The following is a 15594-nucleotide window of genomic DNA, read 5'->3' as shown; positions in this document are numbered from 1 at the left end:
TTATAATGATAATTCATTAATCGGTATATATTTTTGTGTGTGTGTGTGTGTGTGTGTTTGTTTTTTGTTTGTTTGTTTGTTTTGTTGTTTTTGTTGTTGTTGTTTTTTGCAGCCTTTTACTGTTTTAGTGTTAGTATTTGTTTGGTTGGTTTAAGTGGTTTCTAGAGTGGAGTGGAAGATGTTAAAAAAGCAGAATATAAATGAGAGAAATTATTCATAATCTGTTCCAGATCTTTCTTTATAAAACTGTTTGTTTCATAATGTAATTTAACTTTGTTAACTTGAGTCTCACACTGGGTTGTTGGCAGTCAACTCATTTTGACTGGAATGTGTTTTGTATGTTGCAGTCAAAGAATTCCTTGCCCAGGCAAAAGATGAGTTCCAGAAGAAATGGGACCACCCACCCCCAGTATGTTACACTTTTCTCTCTTTTTCTTGGATTTGTGTGTGTGTGTGTGTGTGTGTGTGCGAATGTGTGTGTATATATTGTATATAATAATGTGTGTGTGTGTGTGTGTGTGTGTGTGAGAGAGAGAGAGAGAGAGAGAGAGCTCTAGATCTTTGCGAGAGGGAATTCATGCATGTTGTGTTCAAGATGTAAAATGTGTAATAGTTGCACACTGTGTATACTGTACTGTGTACATCACTACATGTATGCATACATGTATATGTATATATATATATGTCCTGACATATATAGATATAGATAGATAGATAGATATATCATTTTTATATATTATACATTAGCAGTTAGCATTGTACAGTGTACATCACTACATAAACATGTTAAGTGCCTGCTTTAAAAAAAATGTTGTTATATTGTTGAATGATCACACATATTCATGATATTGTATTCATTTTGTGAACTCAGTGTGGGTGTCATATTGACAATGTCACACTTACAGTCATGTAAACTTGACACAGAGAAACACAGTGTATGTATATATCATTACATGTACAGAGGGCGACATAGGCAAAAACACCAATGGGAGGGTAACGTCACTGCCATGAGCAACAGCACACTTCATGGGCTTATGAAGTAAAATATTTACTTTGTTATTATTAAAAAGATTAAAATATTATGTTATAATCTCATAATATATCTTGTAGTTGTACCTAACAGCACTATGAATATCATTCACGAGGTATCGAATTCTAATATTGAGTATGTTATAGCTAATGTTGAAAAAAAGATGATGATAATGTGTGTATATTATATATACTATATATATATATATATATATATATATATATATATATATATATATATATATATATATATATATATATAATCATCTAGAGTTACATTACACACAACAAACTTTGCATGAATTGAACATTGGCCTAGCTTTTGCTTAGTGTAAGTTCAATAAATGAGCTGGCCAAGTCTGCTGTCAGAATAACTATATATATGTATGTATGTATATATATAATTAGCACACTTAACCAGTCTCCAAAGCCACTAAACCAGCTTCCTCTGGCCAGAACAGCAGAAGCCACTTGACCCCAATCCATGCAGGAATTCCTACCCATCCCAAAAGCTCCCCCAAAGCTCAGAACATTACACTGTGCACAGCAATACAAACATGCATGACAAGAGTCCCCACTTTCCACATGAACTGGAGTTTTTTCTCTGGTGGCCCCGTTTTCTGAAACAGTAAACACTCGCATGTATACATTCAAATTGCAAGCATACATTATTTTTGTTGTTGTTGAGTTTCAGTTTCAGTAGCTCAAGGAGGCGTCACTGCGTTCGGACAAAACCATATACGCTACACCACATCTGCCAAGCAGATGCCTGACCAGCAGCGTAACCCAACGCGCTTAGTCAGGCCTTGTTGTTGAGTGCTCACTTAATTGTGTTTGTTGACTGTCGTAGACTTGTACACATGTATACATCATTTTCATCAAGTGCAAGCACATGAAATTGAGTTATCTTTATCAAATGAGATTATTTGATATTTTAAACTCAGACACATGGAACTTTTGCTTTCTGGAAGCATAGGATTGTATTATTCATACAGATAAATCTCTCTTTTATTAAAAGAGCATTAAGTACATACATGATACAACTTACTGAAGATACGTTTTTATCTTTTCTTTTCCTTTTTTAAATTTAATTTAATTTTATTTTATTTTATTTTTTTATATCCTGTATATATTTTGCACATTTTCATTTTTGGTGGCAACATTTTCTGTTAGCAAAGGTAAACTTTTCAGCGAGCAAAAATTAAAATCTTAATTGAAAGGAAATATCTAATAATAATATTACATCATTTAGTTATGTAATTGGCAGTCGAGTATTTCGCTCAAAGTCCTGACATAAAATCTCACACAAATCTCACATGAATAACAAGCAAAGAAATGGAAGGAAGACAATAAAGACCCGTGTTACAAATAACTAGTGTTGATAATTTTAGACTAAGCACAACTAACTGTTGGGATTGTGTGACAGCAACTAAACGATTGAAGGCTGAGAGAAGCGATGCAGGGCTTACCATGGCACGCAGAATGCATAGCATTCGTGAAATAAGCATTCACATCACACTCACAGGCAAAATTGTATTTTGTGAATGAGTTTCACCCTCAGTCATGTCAGTGTAAGTAAATCAGGAGGGGGATTTATCATTTACTTTCTAAAATTGTGCTGGGTGGATCTGAGAAATCGCTGACCATTTGCGCTGTGAATCCTGAACCATCCATGCAATTGCTCATAGAAATTGTAGTCTGCTCATTGATTCCTAGTTTTCTGTAACAAGTATCTTTCTTTAAGTATCTTTCTTTAATACTTTGTCTAATATTAAGATACTATGAACAGACTTCATATTTTTATATTACCTGTAAGGAAATCAAGTCAACAGCAATAAGCATAGAATATTAGTTTACTTGGAAGGAGAAAATAAAGGTGATTGCAGGCAACTGCAAGGGTAAAAGAACTGTCAAAAAAGAAGAAAAAAAAAAGTACATCTTGTGTAGTGAAAAAAAAGGAAGTAATATAATAACCACCTTCAGTGCCATTATGGTCAGAATATCATTCTATGCAAACATGGGTTACTTGTGTAACAAAATGATATGAAGAACTGACACATTTTAACCATAGGTCTTCCACAGGCAAACCAACAAAAAAAAAAAAAAAGAAAAAGAAAAAAAGAAAGTAAACTTAAGCAAACAGAAATGGATGCGACAGAGACAAGTGCTCCATTGTGTCAAGGCTGTTTTGCACAAGCGCTAAGTTTGCTTAGTGGTAAGAATTTCCCTGAATTTGTGTACTCAGATTCTATTGAAACATGTCGCTTTTTCATGCACTGTTTCATGTTGTAAACCGTGTTTTCATTCACGTTCTTATGGTGAGCATGGTCTTTATTTATCACAAAAGTTCCTAAAAGAAAGACTTGTATGTTATTGCAGTATAGGGGCAGAATAAAAACCAGCCTCTTCTCCAGAAAGTAAATGATTGCCCCCACCCCCACCCCCCACCCCCCACCCCCTTTTTTTTTGTTTTCTTTCTTTCTTTTTTGACAACTGAAGAGATCATTCTGAATATCTGAAGAATAGGAGTTTGAAAGGATTTTGAAAGCTGTTACACATTTTATAGACATGTGCATGTAATGTTGATTATAGTGAAAATGATAAGAATAACAAATATCTTGTCAACTGTGACTGTCTGTTTAACTGGAGCTCTTTCTGTTGTGGTGTTGGTCTGTCAAATCTGTCTGAGAATTTTTTTTTTTTTTTTTTTTTGGTCTTTCTCTGTGTCCCTACCCTCTCTCTCTCTCTCTCGCTGTCTGTCTCTGTCTCTGTCTCTCTCTCTCTGCCTTCCTTGCCCTCACTCCTTTCACCCCGCTTTCTCTTTCTTTTAAATTTTATTTTCATTTTCATTATTATTACTATATATTAGTTTATATTACTTAGAGATTGATTTTTTTTTTTTAATCGGTCTGTCAAGAATTATTTGAAGTTATATAGATCTTGTTGGTTAATACATGATGTTCAAGTCTTATGGCTGCGAATTAAATATTAAGTCATCAGTCAGTCCTTATTCTTTGATAGATCTGTGGATGAATGAAAAAAAAGAGTGTCACTGTTCAAGTCTTATGATGGTTTTCAGGCCAACGCTTGCCTGGACGACTTTGACAGGATAAAGACGTTGGGCACCGGGTCCTTTGGCAGAGTGATGCTGGTGCAACACAAAGGGTCAAACAAAGAGTACTATGCCATGAAAATATTAGACAAACAGAAGGTAAGGGCAGGGCTGTCAAGAGGAAAAAGTGACTGTTACTGTGTGTATAGATCAAGAGAAAAGTGTAATTTATGAACAAGAACTTGAAGACGGGTTCGTGTGTGGAGGGATGCATACATGCGTAAGTGCGATGTGTACATGTACATGTATACAGTATGCATGCATGCATTGGTCTGTGTGTCATTGTACAAGTTGTCATAATGCATAAGTAGGAGTGTTTGCACATTAAACTACATTAATGATTATAAATGTGAAATCTCCGAGAACTAACTTGTGTATAGATTAATGTATACTAGTCCAGTTCCTGCAATACATTTTGTGTCCATTTGGAGAAATATGAACTACAGTACTTAATATACCGTTATACGTAACAGGGTTCGTCATTAACATTTTTTCACATGAGCGCCTGCGCTCTAGTTTAAGAATTTTGATGAGCGCAAACTGAAAACTAAGAGCGCACACTAAAAACCGTCAGCCTTCCTTTTTGGGATCAAATATTTCAGCATTTTGATTTTGCACGGCCGCGAAATCGATCGTGTGCTCCACTTTTCTACTCAAGTCTGAAGAGCGCTCTTTTGCATAGCCTCCCCTGATTCACTAGGCCTACTTCCGGTTGAACTAACAAAACGTAAACAGACGGCTTTCAAACTTCGGTAAATGCAAAACGATCGCGCTTTTGACTCTTGTTTGTGATGGACAATGGAATAACAATTTAGATACAGTAGTGTATGCTTATGTCTTTTAAAAGTCAAGAGCGCAAGCGCTCTGAGTCAAGGAATTTAACAGAGCGCAATTTGTTTTTTCAGAGCGTTCCGCTCAGCGCTCCCATTAGTGACGAACCCTGCGTAAGAAAAAGTGTGCACTCACCTGCATGCACATACTTGTATTACATGCACTGTTCATGTATCATATATACATGTATGTAACACATACACATGCATGCACCCATACACACCAAAGCACTTAACACAGATCTTAGGACAACTTAGACAAGTTTTCTAAATTTAATTGAATTGGTTTCCATATATTTATATGTAACACATTAATTTTCTTTAGATATAATGATCTGTAGTTTTGATACTTGTTCAAAGTGAGCATGCAAGAAACTCCTGAACAAAAATCTGATATAGGAAAAGAATGAACTTACATTGAATTAAGTTGTGCCTCGTTTGATGTTATGATTGCAAATATTTAATTAAGAACTACAACTGGTGTTACATTTTGCCACTTACATTCACAAAGAAATAGACATGTGATTTTTCTCTTACAAAAAGGCCATAAAAACTTAGAGGGAGAAAAGGAAGAAAGAAAAAGAAAATTAGATATGAAGTTAACCATTTTTTAGAACAAGAATCCTGAAAGTGGAACAGGATCAGAGCGTTGCAGCTGGGCACTGCTTAACCCCTCCAAAATCATGCCCCTTCAGAAACATGCCTGGGAAACGCTATTGTATTTTAAACAGTAAAATAGTTTGTCACTCTGGTATCATTCGATTTTACTGGTCTCTACACCACAGCTTGTAAAAATGAAGACGTTATGATATATACTGAATGATCTCATCATGGTATATGAAGGACAGGTTTAGCATAAATTACATAGTATGGAATTATTCTGCTTTCTTACAATGGTTTTTGCAGGATCTATGTGTCAGGAGCCGCCATCACAGAATCGGTTAGGCACTGGACTTCTGGCGTTCACCAGTGATCGGGGTTCAAGACATGTTCATGTATCATATATATACATGTATGTAACACATACACATGCATGCACCCATACACACCAAAGCACTTAACACAGATCTTAGGACAACTTAGACAAGTTTTCTAAATGTAATTGAATTGGTTTCCATATATATACATAACACATTAATTTTCTTTTGATATAATGATCTGTAGTTTTGATACTTGTTCAAAGTGAGCATGCAAGAAACTCCTGAACAAATTATTCTGCTTTCTTACAATGGTTTTTGCAGGATCTATGTGTCAGGAGCCGCCATCACAGAGTCGGTTAGGCACTGGACTTCTGGTGTTCACCAGTGATCGGGGTTCAAGACTCTGTTTTGGCGTAGTGCTGTATCCTTGGGACAGGCACTTTACTCTGATCTGCCTCCCTCCACCCAGGTGTGAATGGATGGGTCTGGGGAAGGTTGAAATGGCATGAGAGTATGCAGATTCACTGTCCCCGTGGATGTAAAAGGCTCTCTGGGACCTTAGTTTAACCATTTATCAATTATGTGTGTTTGACAGGTGGTGAAATTAAAGCAGGTGGAGCACACGCTGAACGAGAAGAAAATCCTGCAGGCAATCCACTTCCCCTTTCTAGTCAGCTTAGAGTTTGCTTTCAAAGTAAGTGCAGCTTGACTGACTGTAGCGTAAGTAGTGTGTCATACATGTGTGTGTTGGGGATGGGGGTGGTATTTCAGTGATTTTTGTTTTTTTGTTTTTTTGTCTTTTTCATATTGCTCTTGTTCATGAACAGAGATTTCCATCTGCTCTTGTTCATGAACAGGGGTTTTCATCTGCTCTTGTTCATGAACAGGGATTTTCATCTGCTCTTGTTCATTTACAGAGATTTCCATCTGCTCTTGTTCTTGAACAGAGGTTTTCATCTGCTCTTGTTCATTTACTGAGAGTTTAAATTTAACAAAAGAGGAATATCCCCCAAGACTCACTTGTGATATGCACTTTATCCAGTAAACTAAAGGAATCAAGGAGAGAGAAAAAGTGTTCTGAATAAGATATTAGTATGCTTGAAAAAGAAAAAGGAACTGGAGCAGGGTTGAACCATATATCATTATATGTTAAGCTTGATATCAAGAAGACTGAACACAGGCCAAAACACATCTGACGACTTGCATCCAAAATTTATATTTAAACTTGTCGTTTCCTTTAGCACAATAAACCGATTCTGTATTTGACTACCTTTTAAATCATGTTATTTTGGTGTATCTGGATTGTTTGAGAAATTTTTTTAATGTTCTCGGTAAAGGAGGTGTTGCCATTGCCTCAGGCACACTGCAATATGTTGCTGTTTTCTCCAGATCTGCACAGACCATTGTAGGCTATCAAAACTGTGCATCTTTTTACAAAACTGGGTTGACATGCACATGAAACTGTTTCGGCAACATCACCCAGTTACAATGACGTAGAGAAAAAAAGAGAACAGATATGTATATGTGTGTATGCAGAGGGAGGGGATTGGGGGAAGTATGTGCATAGCAGATGACTTTGCATTAATAACTGGAAGAGTGAATTGAATGTCTCAGGAATATGTGTATGAAACACTGTCTATAGATGTGTGTGTATGTCATGTTATATGTGTTTATATCTTTCATCTTTGTGTTGCAGGACAACTCCAACTTGTACATGGTGTTAGAATTTGTCTCAGGTGGTGAGATGTTCTCACATTTACGAAGGATAGGGCGATTCAGGTGAGGCCTTGTTTGCTATCTGTTTGTAAATCGTAATTCACTTGTGAGAGCTCTTTGAAGAAATTATACGTTGTTTAACAAGGGTGGGGATGAGGGTGGGTGGGGAGGAAATGAGCGAATGCAAATTTGATTCAGAAGAAGCAGGGTTAGGAAGCCACTGTTTTGGTTTCATTAAACACTGGGAAGAAAATTACAAGTGGATATAATATGGATTGAAATGTTTCATTTGAGGTACAAAGTTTGAAAACATGAACAGGAAAGAATAGCAAGCCTGTATATAATTTCTTAGAAGATGAGGGGGTGTCATTGTTCTTGAGATATATAAAACATAGTGTTTATATGCATTTGAACTTCAGTGTCTGTAAATGGGTTTCATTGCTTTGTAACTGGAATTTTTAACACTGACATGGGATACTGTTGTTGCTGTTATTTTCACACCAACTAGTTGGAATGTTTAATACCAATTGCTGTGAACTGTTATAGAGACAGTAATAATAACAGTGGCATATCAAAGGAAATTTTCAAAAAAGAAAGAAAAAAAGACAATCTTTCAGCATTTGGAGAAATTTGATATATTCCAGCATTGTTGATTTATTGTAGAACTCAGTGTTTCTTTCCATCAGAACTAAAGGATAATGGCTGTATAGAAGTATGGACACTTCATTGCTTAATGTGGCAAATAGCTTTCTGTAGCACATACAAGCTTTGTTTTTTTCTCCTATTTTTCCATTTGAAAAAAAAAAAAAAAAAGACAGTGAATAATTTTCATTTGAGTCAGACCTGGAATTGTCAAACACCAGAAGAAAAATACAACCAGTGAAAATTGATGTAGCTCACAGAAGGTCCTATTAAAGAGTAGAAACATAGATAGATTTATTCAGAATCAATTTACCAATTTCATATCAAAAGATCAAAAAGAACCTGCATGATAAAAGATAATTGTGAATTTATCAGGTTGGTTGGGGTTTTTTTTCTCGAGAGCAGCCAATGGAAGTAATAGACACAAGTGTTTTAAAAATGTAACTTTGTAACCATGTTCTGGGCTGTTGTATTTATAGATTTCATGCTATGTATCTCCTTAAAATAATGAAGAGTTGTGTATACTATAAAGATTGTGGGGTGGAGGTAGGGTATGTTTGATCAGGTAATTAAGGAGAAAGTATTAAACGTCCTCTTTTAGGGGTTTTTTTTTTTTTTTTTTTTTTCTTTTTGTTTACTTTTTGTTTACCTTTTGTTTTGATTTTACAAATTCGAACTGAGTTGTACGATTTTGCAAAAGTACATTATGCATTACATTTGATTCAATTCCAGTTCTTCATCTTATTTGCTTTCACATATAATTTTGTTTGTTTGACGTAATTGTACATTTCAGTTGATGCAATATAGTCTTTAAATAAAACTCATTAAAACTTTAGAATTAAAAAAAAAAAAAAAAAAAAAAGTCTTCAGGGCAGGAGAGTGAGAAGAAACTGTTAGAGAGGGCTTGAACAGAAACAGGTAGGGGTAGTGGGATGAAATTTGATTTGCTGTATTGACAGACAGCAGGTTGAAAGTGAGGAGAGGGAGAGAGAGGTAGGGGAAATGGAAGGTCAGAAGAGAAACTGAGGTTCTGTTGAGAATGTGTTATTAAGAAAAAAAAAAAACTAAACACAAAAAAAACAAAAAACAACACAGTTGCTACCAAGTTGATCTTCACATGGATTAAACTGAACTTAGTTTTTCAAAAGTCAGCAGTGCAACAGTTTGCAGTATACAGGTTATAAACTCCATTCCCACTTATGCAAAGACCCACGTTTCAGACAAATATACAAACTCATACAGACAGACACACAGTCACACACGCTTGCAGCTGATTCACAGGCGCTCGTATGCTTCTGGATGCAAGCATGCATATATTATATACACAGACAGCCAGGTGCATGCTGTGACACACACACACACACACACACACACACACACACACACACACACACATGCTCTACTGAAAATTGCACAACTCACATGCATGCAACACACACACACACACACACACACACACACACACACACACACACACACACACATATCACTCACTCACTCACTCTTTGGCTTTGATCACTGTGGTGAGAAACTGTAAATTTAGAGAAGCAAATATTTCGTGCAAATGTTACAGCTAATTTCATTAGAAGGAAGCTGAAAACAAGAATAGTTGTACATATGGGGATTGTATTTATGTTCAGTATTGGCATCAGTTATATTGTGTTTGACTTTTTTTCTTTTCTTTTTATTTTTTTTAATGATGCATATCTGTGACTTAAGTTTATGCTCATTTATTCATCTGCGTAAGTATTTTCTCTGTTTGTTTATTCTATGTTTTACTCATTTCTTTTAAATGTATAATCACCTATTTATATTGTGTTAGCTTTGATTGAATGTTGCATTTCCTGCACACACAAAAAGTATATATATATATATATATATCTTATCTGTGATTTATGTCATTTAAATGATTTATAATGAAAAACATATGGAGTTTTTTTGTTGTTGTTTTTTTTAACTTGTAAGAAATCCTTTTGTAAGGGACATTTTCACAGGAGAGTGATCAGCAGGTTCATTATGCACAATATTTTCTGATGTTATGCAGTGCATGATATTTAAAAAAAGAGAGAAAAAAAAGATGATTGGTGCTCTTGAACCAAAGACAATTGACGATTTGAAGCAGAGAAAATAGAGACTTCTATGCTGTTGTGGAATCAAGATCTGTTGGAGATTTGAAACAAAAAAATGTTATGAGATTCGCTTAGCATTGTGATGTTTTTGTATCATTGAAAATACCACTATTGTGGCTGTTTGAACAGATGACAAGAGCAGTTCATCACAAGATACTGATGTTCATTTTTTTTTTCACCAAATACAATAGCACACTTTTAGATTTGTGAAAAGAGTATTACTTAATCTGTGCACATGTTGCAGTAGTTCTCTGTGCTAAAAAGAAAAAAAGAAAAGAAAAAAAAAGAAAAAGAAAAAGAAAAGTTTAACTTTGTGCAATTCATTTGTCTTGTGTATTATTATCATCTGTTAAAACTGAGCCATCATTTATTGTGTTACATTTGGCCAATTGGTTGGTCTTTTTCTGGGTCATGTGTTATATTTGTTTAGAAATTGATAAGGAGAGGAAATATATAAAATGTAAGGAAATTTGTAACATGCAGGCATTGACTCGGTTGAGTAAGGTTAGAAATAAGATGTATGCCTATATATAGGTCTAGAATTGTTTCTTTTCTTTTTTTTAAACACCTTGAAAAAATGATAAAGTTGTGTGCAGGAAGTGCAACAAACACCAAGTTTCATTTGTCCTGATTTTCACATGTTTTATTGATTTTGCCAACAGCGAGTCCCACTCCAGATTCTATGGAGCGCAAATTGTTATGGCCTTTGAATACCTGCATTATCTGGATCTTGTATACAGAGATCTCAAACCCGAAAATTTGCTCATAGACCTTGAAGGGTACTGCAAAGTAAGTGTTTGTTTATAAGGACTCTTTGACTTAGATCTGCCGTTTTTTTGTTTTTATGGTTGTTTTTTTTTTTCTATTCGTTTTTTGGCTGTTCAGATCATAGAGGCCCAGAAAGGAGAGCAAGAGAATGTGAAACACGAGGCGGGTTGGGTGGGGATAGGATCACGGTCATCATAACTTGCACTGACTGTCTCATATTGCAGATAAGAAAAATGATAATGAAAAATGAGTCTGAGAACATAGATAGTGCAGCTTCTGTTCCCTGGTCTCCTTTTTGGGCTATGTTGTTTACCAGATTGTGTGTTGATGACATGTTTTTTTTTTATGTGTTTTTTTCCAATCTTGTTTGACTTGTTGAAGTGACCAAATGTTTCTTACACTTTTCTTTGACAGCGAGCCGCATTCCCGATTTTACGCTGCACAAATTGTGTTGGTGTTGGAATACTTGCATCACTTGGATATAATGTACCGAGATTTAAAACCTGAGAACTTACTGATAGATTCCCAGGGGTACCTGAAGGTAGGGTCTGCCAGAACGCTCGTTCTTCTCTAGAATCTTCCGTCCCATTTTCTGCTACTGGGTTGCCTAGCTTCGTGTTGCACTTGCTTCCGTGGCCCCGTGGTGATGGGTTTTGTGGGGGCGGGGTTTGGGGGGTGGGGGCATTGAAGACAAGCTGACCTCTCACCATCTTTGTTTTATTTTTATAATATTTATATTATCTCTATTCACTTTGGTTACTTTCCTTCTATTCACCTAAACAGCTTTTTTGGTTCAAAGCTTTGGTTTTTGATCAACAACGAGAAAGAAAAAAAAAAGTTTATGTGCATCTTGTTACTAAAGAATAATTGATAAGGGTTAATTTGGGGAGTTAAGAAATGTTTTTAGAATAGGAATAAAGCATGTTAAGCATTAAAGGGGGTTCACTGATTTCACTTTTGCAAAGTTGCATGCATGGTCTTGATGTGTATATAAAGGGGTTTCCAGAGTTTTGAGGGCAGGGGTTTGATAGATCTGCTTTTAAAAGCTAAATTAACCAGTCATGACAGCCGAGTTGGTAGAACAAATATTTTCAGGAGAGCATGATTTTCAACAGGTTTAAGAATCGCTGGGGTCAATTAATACTTGAGATTGTTGTTAGTGGGATGAGTCTTTATCATTTGACTGTAAAAATTGAAAGAGTGTTTGAAAAGTGTTAGGGGGTAACATTGGGGAAAGTTATCAGCTTTTATGAAACACACAAGAGTTTTGTTTCAGTTAAATGTCCTGCAGTTTTGAAACCTTTCGGCACACACAGTATTAAATGTGCATGCAGGCACATCAAAAGCATGCCATCACTTACAGATGTGCACTTTGGTTCTCATGTTCATGCACACACACACACACACACACACACACACATATTCACACACATGCATGTATGCAAGCACACACACACAGTTATTATTTATTATTTCCAGAGTGTAGTGATACAGATAGGGGGGAGAGGGAGGGGGGGGGATGGCGGTGGAGTGGAGTGGAATCAGCATGTCAGCTAATGAAAGTGGAGATAAAGAATTGGATGCATGGGTTTTTTTATGATTTTTTTTTTTTTTTTTTTTTTTTTCCCCCATTATTTCCTAAAACCTGAAGACTACTTCTCCCTTCCCTCCCCACCTCCTCTACACCCCCTTCCTCTCCCTTCCCCCTGCCCTGCCCTTTCCTGTCTTCATTCCATTTTCAACCCCCACCCCCATTGTCTTTTTCCCGTTTTTTAAGCTTCACAACCCATTTCTTTTATTAACCTTATATATATATATATATATATTGGTATTATCATTATCATTATTATTATGTTTTTTCTTCTTTTTTTTATGATCTTTTTTTTTTTTTTTTTTTTTTTTTTTTTTTTTTTTTTAAAGAATAATTCCTGACAGATAATTTTGAAATGGTTTTGTGACAGCTAGTGATCTTTCACCCAACCATCGCTATCACTGGCACAGTTTTTTAGTTCTATTTTTTATGGTGGATTTTTTGTTTGTTTGGTTTTTTTTGGGGGGGATGTGGGGGGGGTGGTTGTTTGTGAGGAGAAGGCAAGAATAAACATCAGCTCGTGTTCCCATGAAAAAAAGTAGTTCACTGATAATGAGATTTCCGTTTGATGAACAAGCATAGTTTTTACTTGAAGGTAGTGCTGTGGATTTTGCTTTTCACTGAGGTGCACTGAAACTTGCAACAACCAGTGCAAGGCTTTTTTTTTTTTTTTTTTTTTTTTTTTTAATTCTTTCATTTTGTTTTTGAATTTTTCTTTCAAAACATCTTAGAGTCTTGCCACAGACATCACTTTCCCCATCCCCTCAAGGTCTCCTCCCCCCCCCCACCCCCCACCCTCCTCCCCCTCCTCCTTTGCCTCTGCCTTTCCCCCTTACCATACTCTTCATTCTCCGTTCAAGAAAAGAAGAAGGGGTATGGATGGGTGTGGGAGATTCTCATCAAAATTGAAAAAAAAAACAAAAAAAACCCCCCAAAAATCCCCCCAAATATTTGAATCATTAGAGCATATTTAGGAAACAAAGAGTTAGGGGGCTAGTAGAGTTGAATTCAACAACCTGTTGGCTAGTGCCGTTACGGTTGAATTGTTTCAGGGCTTGGTTCTTCGGTTTGGTTTGGTTGTCTTGAGCGGGGGAAGTGGGGGATGAAGTGGGTGATGGGGGATAGTGGGCAGGGAGGGGAGGGGGGTTGGGGGAGGGGGGGGGGGATGAAAGTGGCTGTCAAACTGAAAGTTGACTTTTAAAAACTTTTTTTTTTTATTCCCTTAGTAAGTGGTAAATAGGTAGGTATTGGTAAGTAGGGGTGAGCAGAATTGGATCAACTGGTAATTCAGATACAGTGTACATATATATATATATGTATATATATAGAGAGAGAGGCAGGTCAGGTCAGAGCTGTGGCAACCCACTTCTAGTACTCTTCACCCCTTACCCCCCTTGCTTGTTCTTTTCATATCTGGTGTCATGTACATGACATGAGCTCTCTTTGTATACTGTACCTAATTTTAAAAAAAAACACAAAGACTCTCACTATGTGTATGTATATATAGTAACTGTGGTTATTATATCTGTGTCTGTGGCTAACAAAAAAGAAAAGAAAAAAAAAAGCTGAAATAAAACTGGTCAAGCTAACAAGCTGGTCAAAGCTTCTTTTAATAATGTTCTCGTGTTTTAACCAAATTCTAACGTAGGTCTTTCCTCCTTCTTCCCCACCCCCCATGTTTTTTTTAAGTCTTTTTTTTTTCTTTGGGATTATTTTGGATATGTCAATGTCATATCAGTATTTGTTTATTGATAATGATTAATTATAGTACTCGCCGTCAGTCCTCATTAATTTAGCAAAGACTTTTTTCATGAGCACTGGTTAGTTGGCAAAGATATCTTTCCAGTCTAAAGAAGAAAATCAGAGCACAGCAGTAGAAAGGTCACAAGGACTGAAATAAGAATAAAAAGTTGGAAAGTATTGTTAACCATCATGTAATGAATTATTTTTGTAAATTGTGGAGAAGTATAATGACAAAACGTGAAATGCCTGGCTTTCAAAAATTGAAATGCTAGTCAAAAAAAAAAAAAAAAAAAAAAGTTTGTGAAGCTTTAGTGTTCCATTTTGCTAGCAAGTAGTTTTTTGTTTTTTTTCTTTTTTTCCTATATTCTAGCACATGTAGCGATTTCAGAGGAGAAAAAATTCATTCCATGGTGGCCATTCCTTTTTTTTTTTTTTTTCTTTTTTTTTTCTCTTCCCTTGTAATGTCGGTGGTGTTTCATCTGTGTGAATCCTTCTTTTTTTTCCCCCCCTTTTGTTGCTATTGTTGTTGTAATTATTATTTTTATTTTATTATTTGTCTGTCATGACTAAATATTGTGGAGCTGTGATCTTTTCGAGTTTTCTTTGGTCTTTTTGAAACGCTTTACCCCTCCCCCCACCCCCCCATCTTTTTTTTTTTTTTTTTTTTTAGTTGAATCTTTGTGAGTGTGTGGGTGTGTTCATCCTCTTCCTGTTCTGTTGCTGCTTTTCATGTCTTTCTTCCCCAAAACGTGTTGTCCTTCTCCAAATCTTTTTTTTTTTTTTTTTTTTTTTAAGTTTGGTTTCTTTTTCTTTCTTTAAGTTTGTTTTCTTTTTCTTTTTCTTTCTTTTTTTTGTGACCTTGTACTTGATCTGGCTTCTTTTTTTTTTTCTTGTGTACTTTCTTCTTTTTTGGCAAAAAAAGAAAAAAAAAAAGAAAAAAAGAAAGAAAGAAAGAAGAAAAAGAAAAAAATCTTATGTGAAAAGTTAATAATTGATACCGTCATATATGATATTCTAGTAAAGTTGTTGTTGTTTGTTTGGTTGTTTTTTGTTGGTTTTCTCCGCTTCTGTTATCCTGAATCCTAGTGGTAAATAGATTATTGTGGCATTTAAA

The 15594-nt window shown here is 35.6% G+C and overlaps 1 protein-coding gene across 7 annotated transcripts in view; it reads left to right on the top strand.

The window, feature by feature from the left end:
• LOC143295472 (cAMP-dependent protein kinase catalytic subunit beta) overlaps positions 1 to 15594 on the top strand; it is a 282275-nt gene that overhangs the window by 252817 nt on the left and 13864 nt on the right. For 5 of the 7 annotated variants that reach the window (XM_076607185.1, XM_076607186.1, XM_076607188.1 and 2 more), the window contains 5 exons: positions 348 to 409; positions 4109 to 4240; positions 6487 to 6585; positions 7588 to 7670; positions 11561 to 11687. In XM_076607185.1, the coding sequence (XP_076463300.1) occupies positions 348 to 409; positions 4109 to 4240; positions 6487 to 6585; positions 7588 to 7670; positions 11561 to 11687 (503 nt within the window). Of the gene's footprint in view, positions 1 to 347; positions 410 to 4108; positions 4241 to 6486; positions 6586 to 7587; positions 7671 to 11040; positions 11168 to 11560; positions 11688 to 15594 lie in introns of all 7 variants that reach the window. The other 2 variants (XM_076607187.1, XM_076607191.1) reach the window with 1 other exon arrangement.

Source organism: Babylonia areolata, chromosome 20 (assembly GCF_041734735.1).
Source record: "Babylonia areolata isolate BAREFJ2019XMU chromosome 20, ASM4173473v1, whole genome shotgun sequence".
Lineage (NCBI taxonomy): Eukaryota > Metazoa > Mollusca > Gastropoda > Neogastropoda > Buccinidae > Babylonia > Babylonia areolata.
The sequence above is the reverse complement of the archived record's forward strand: the minus strand, read 5'-3'. Positions and strand labels throughout refer to the sequence as shown.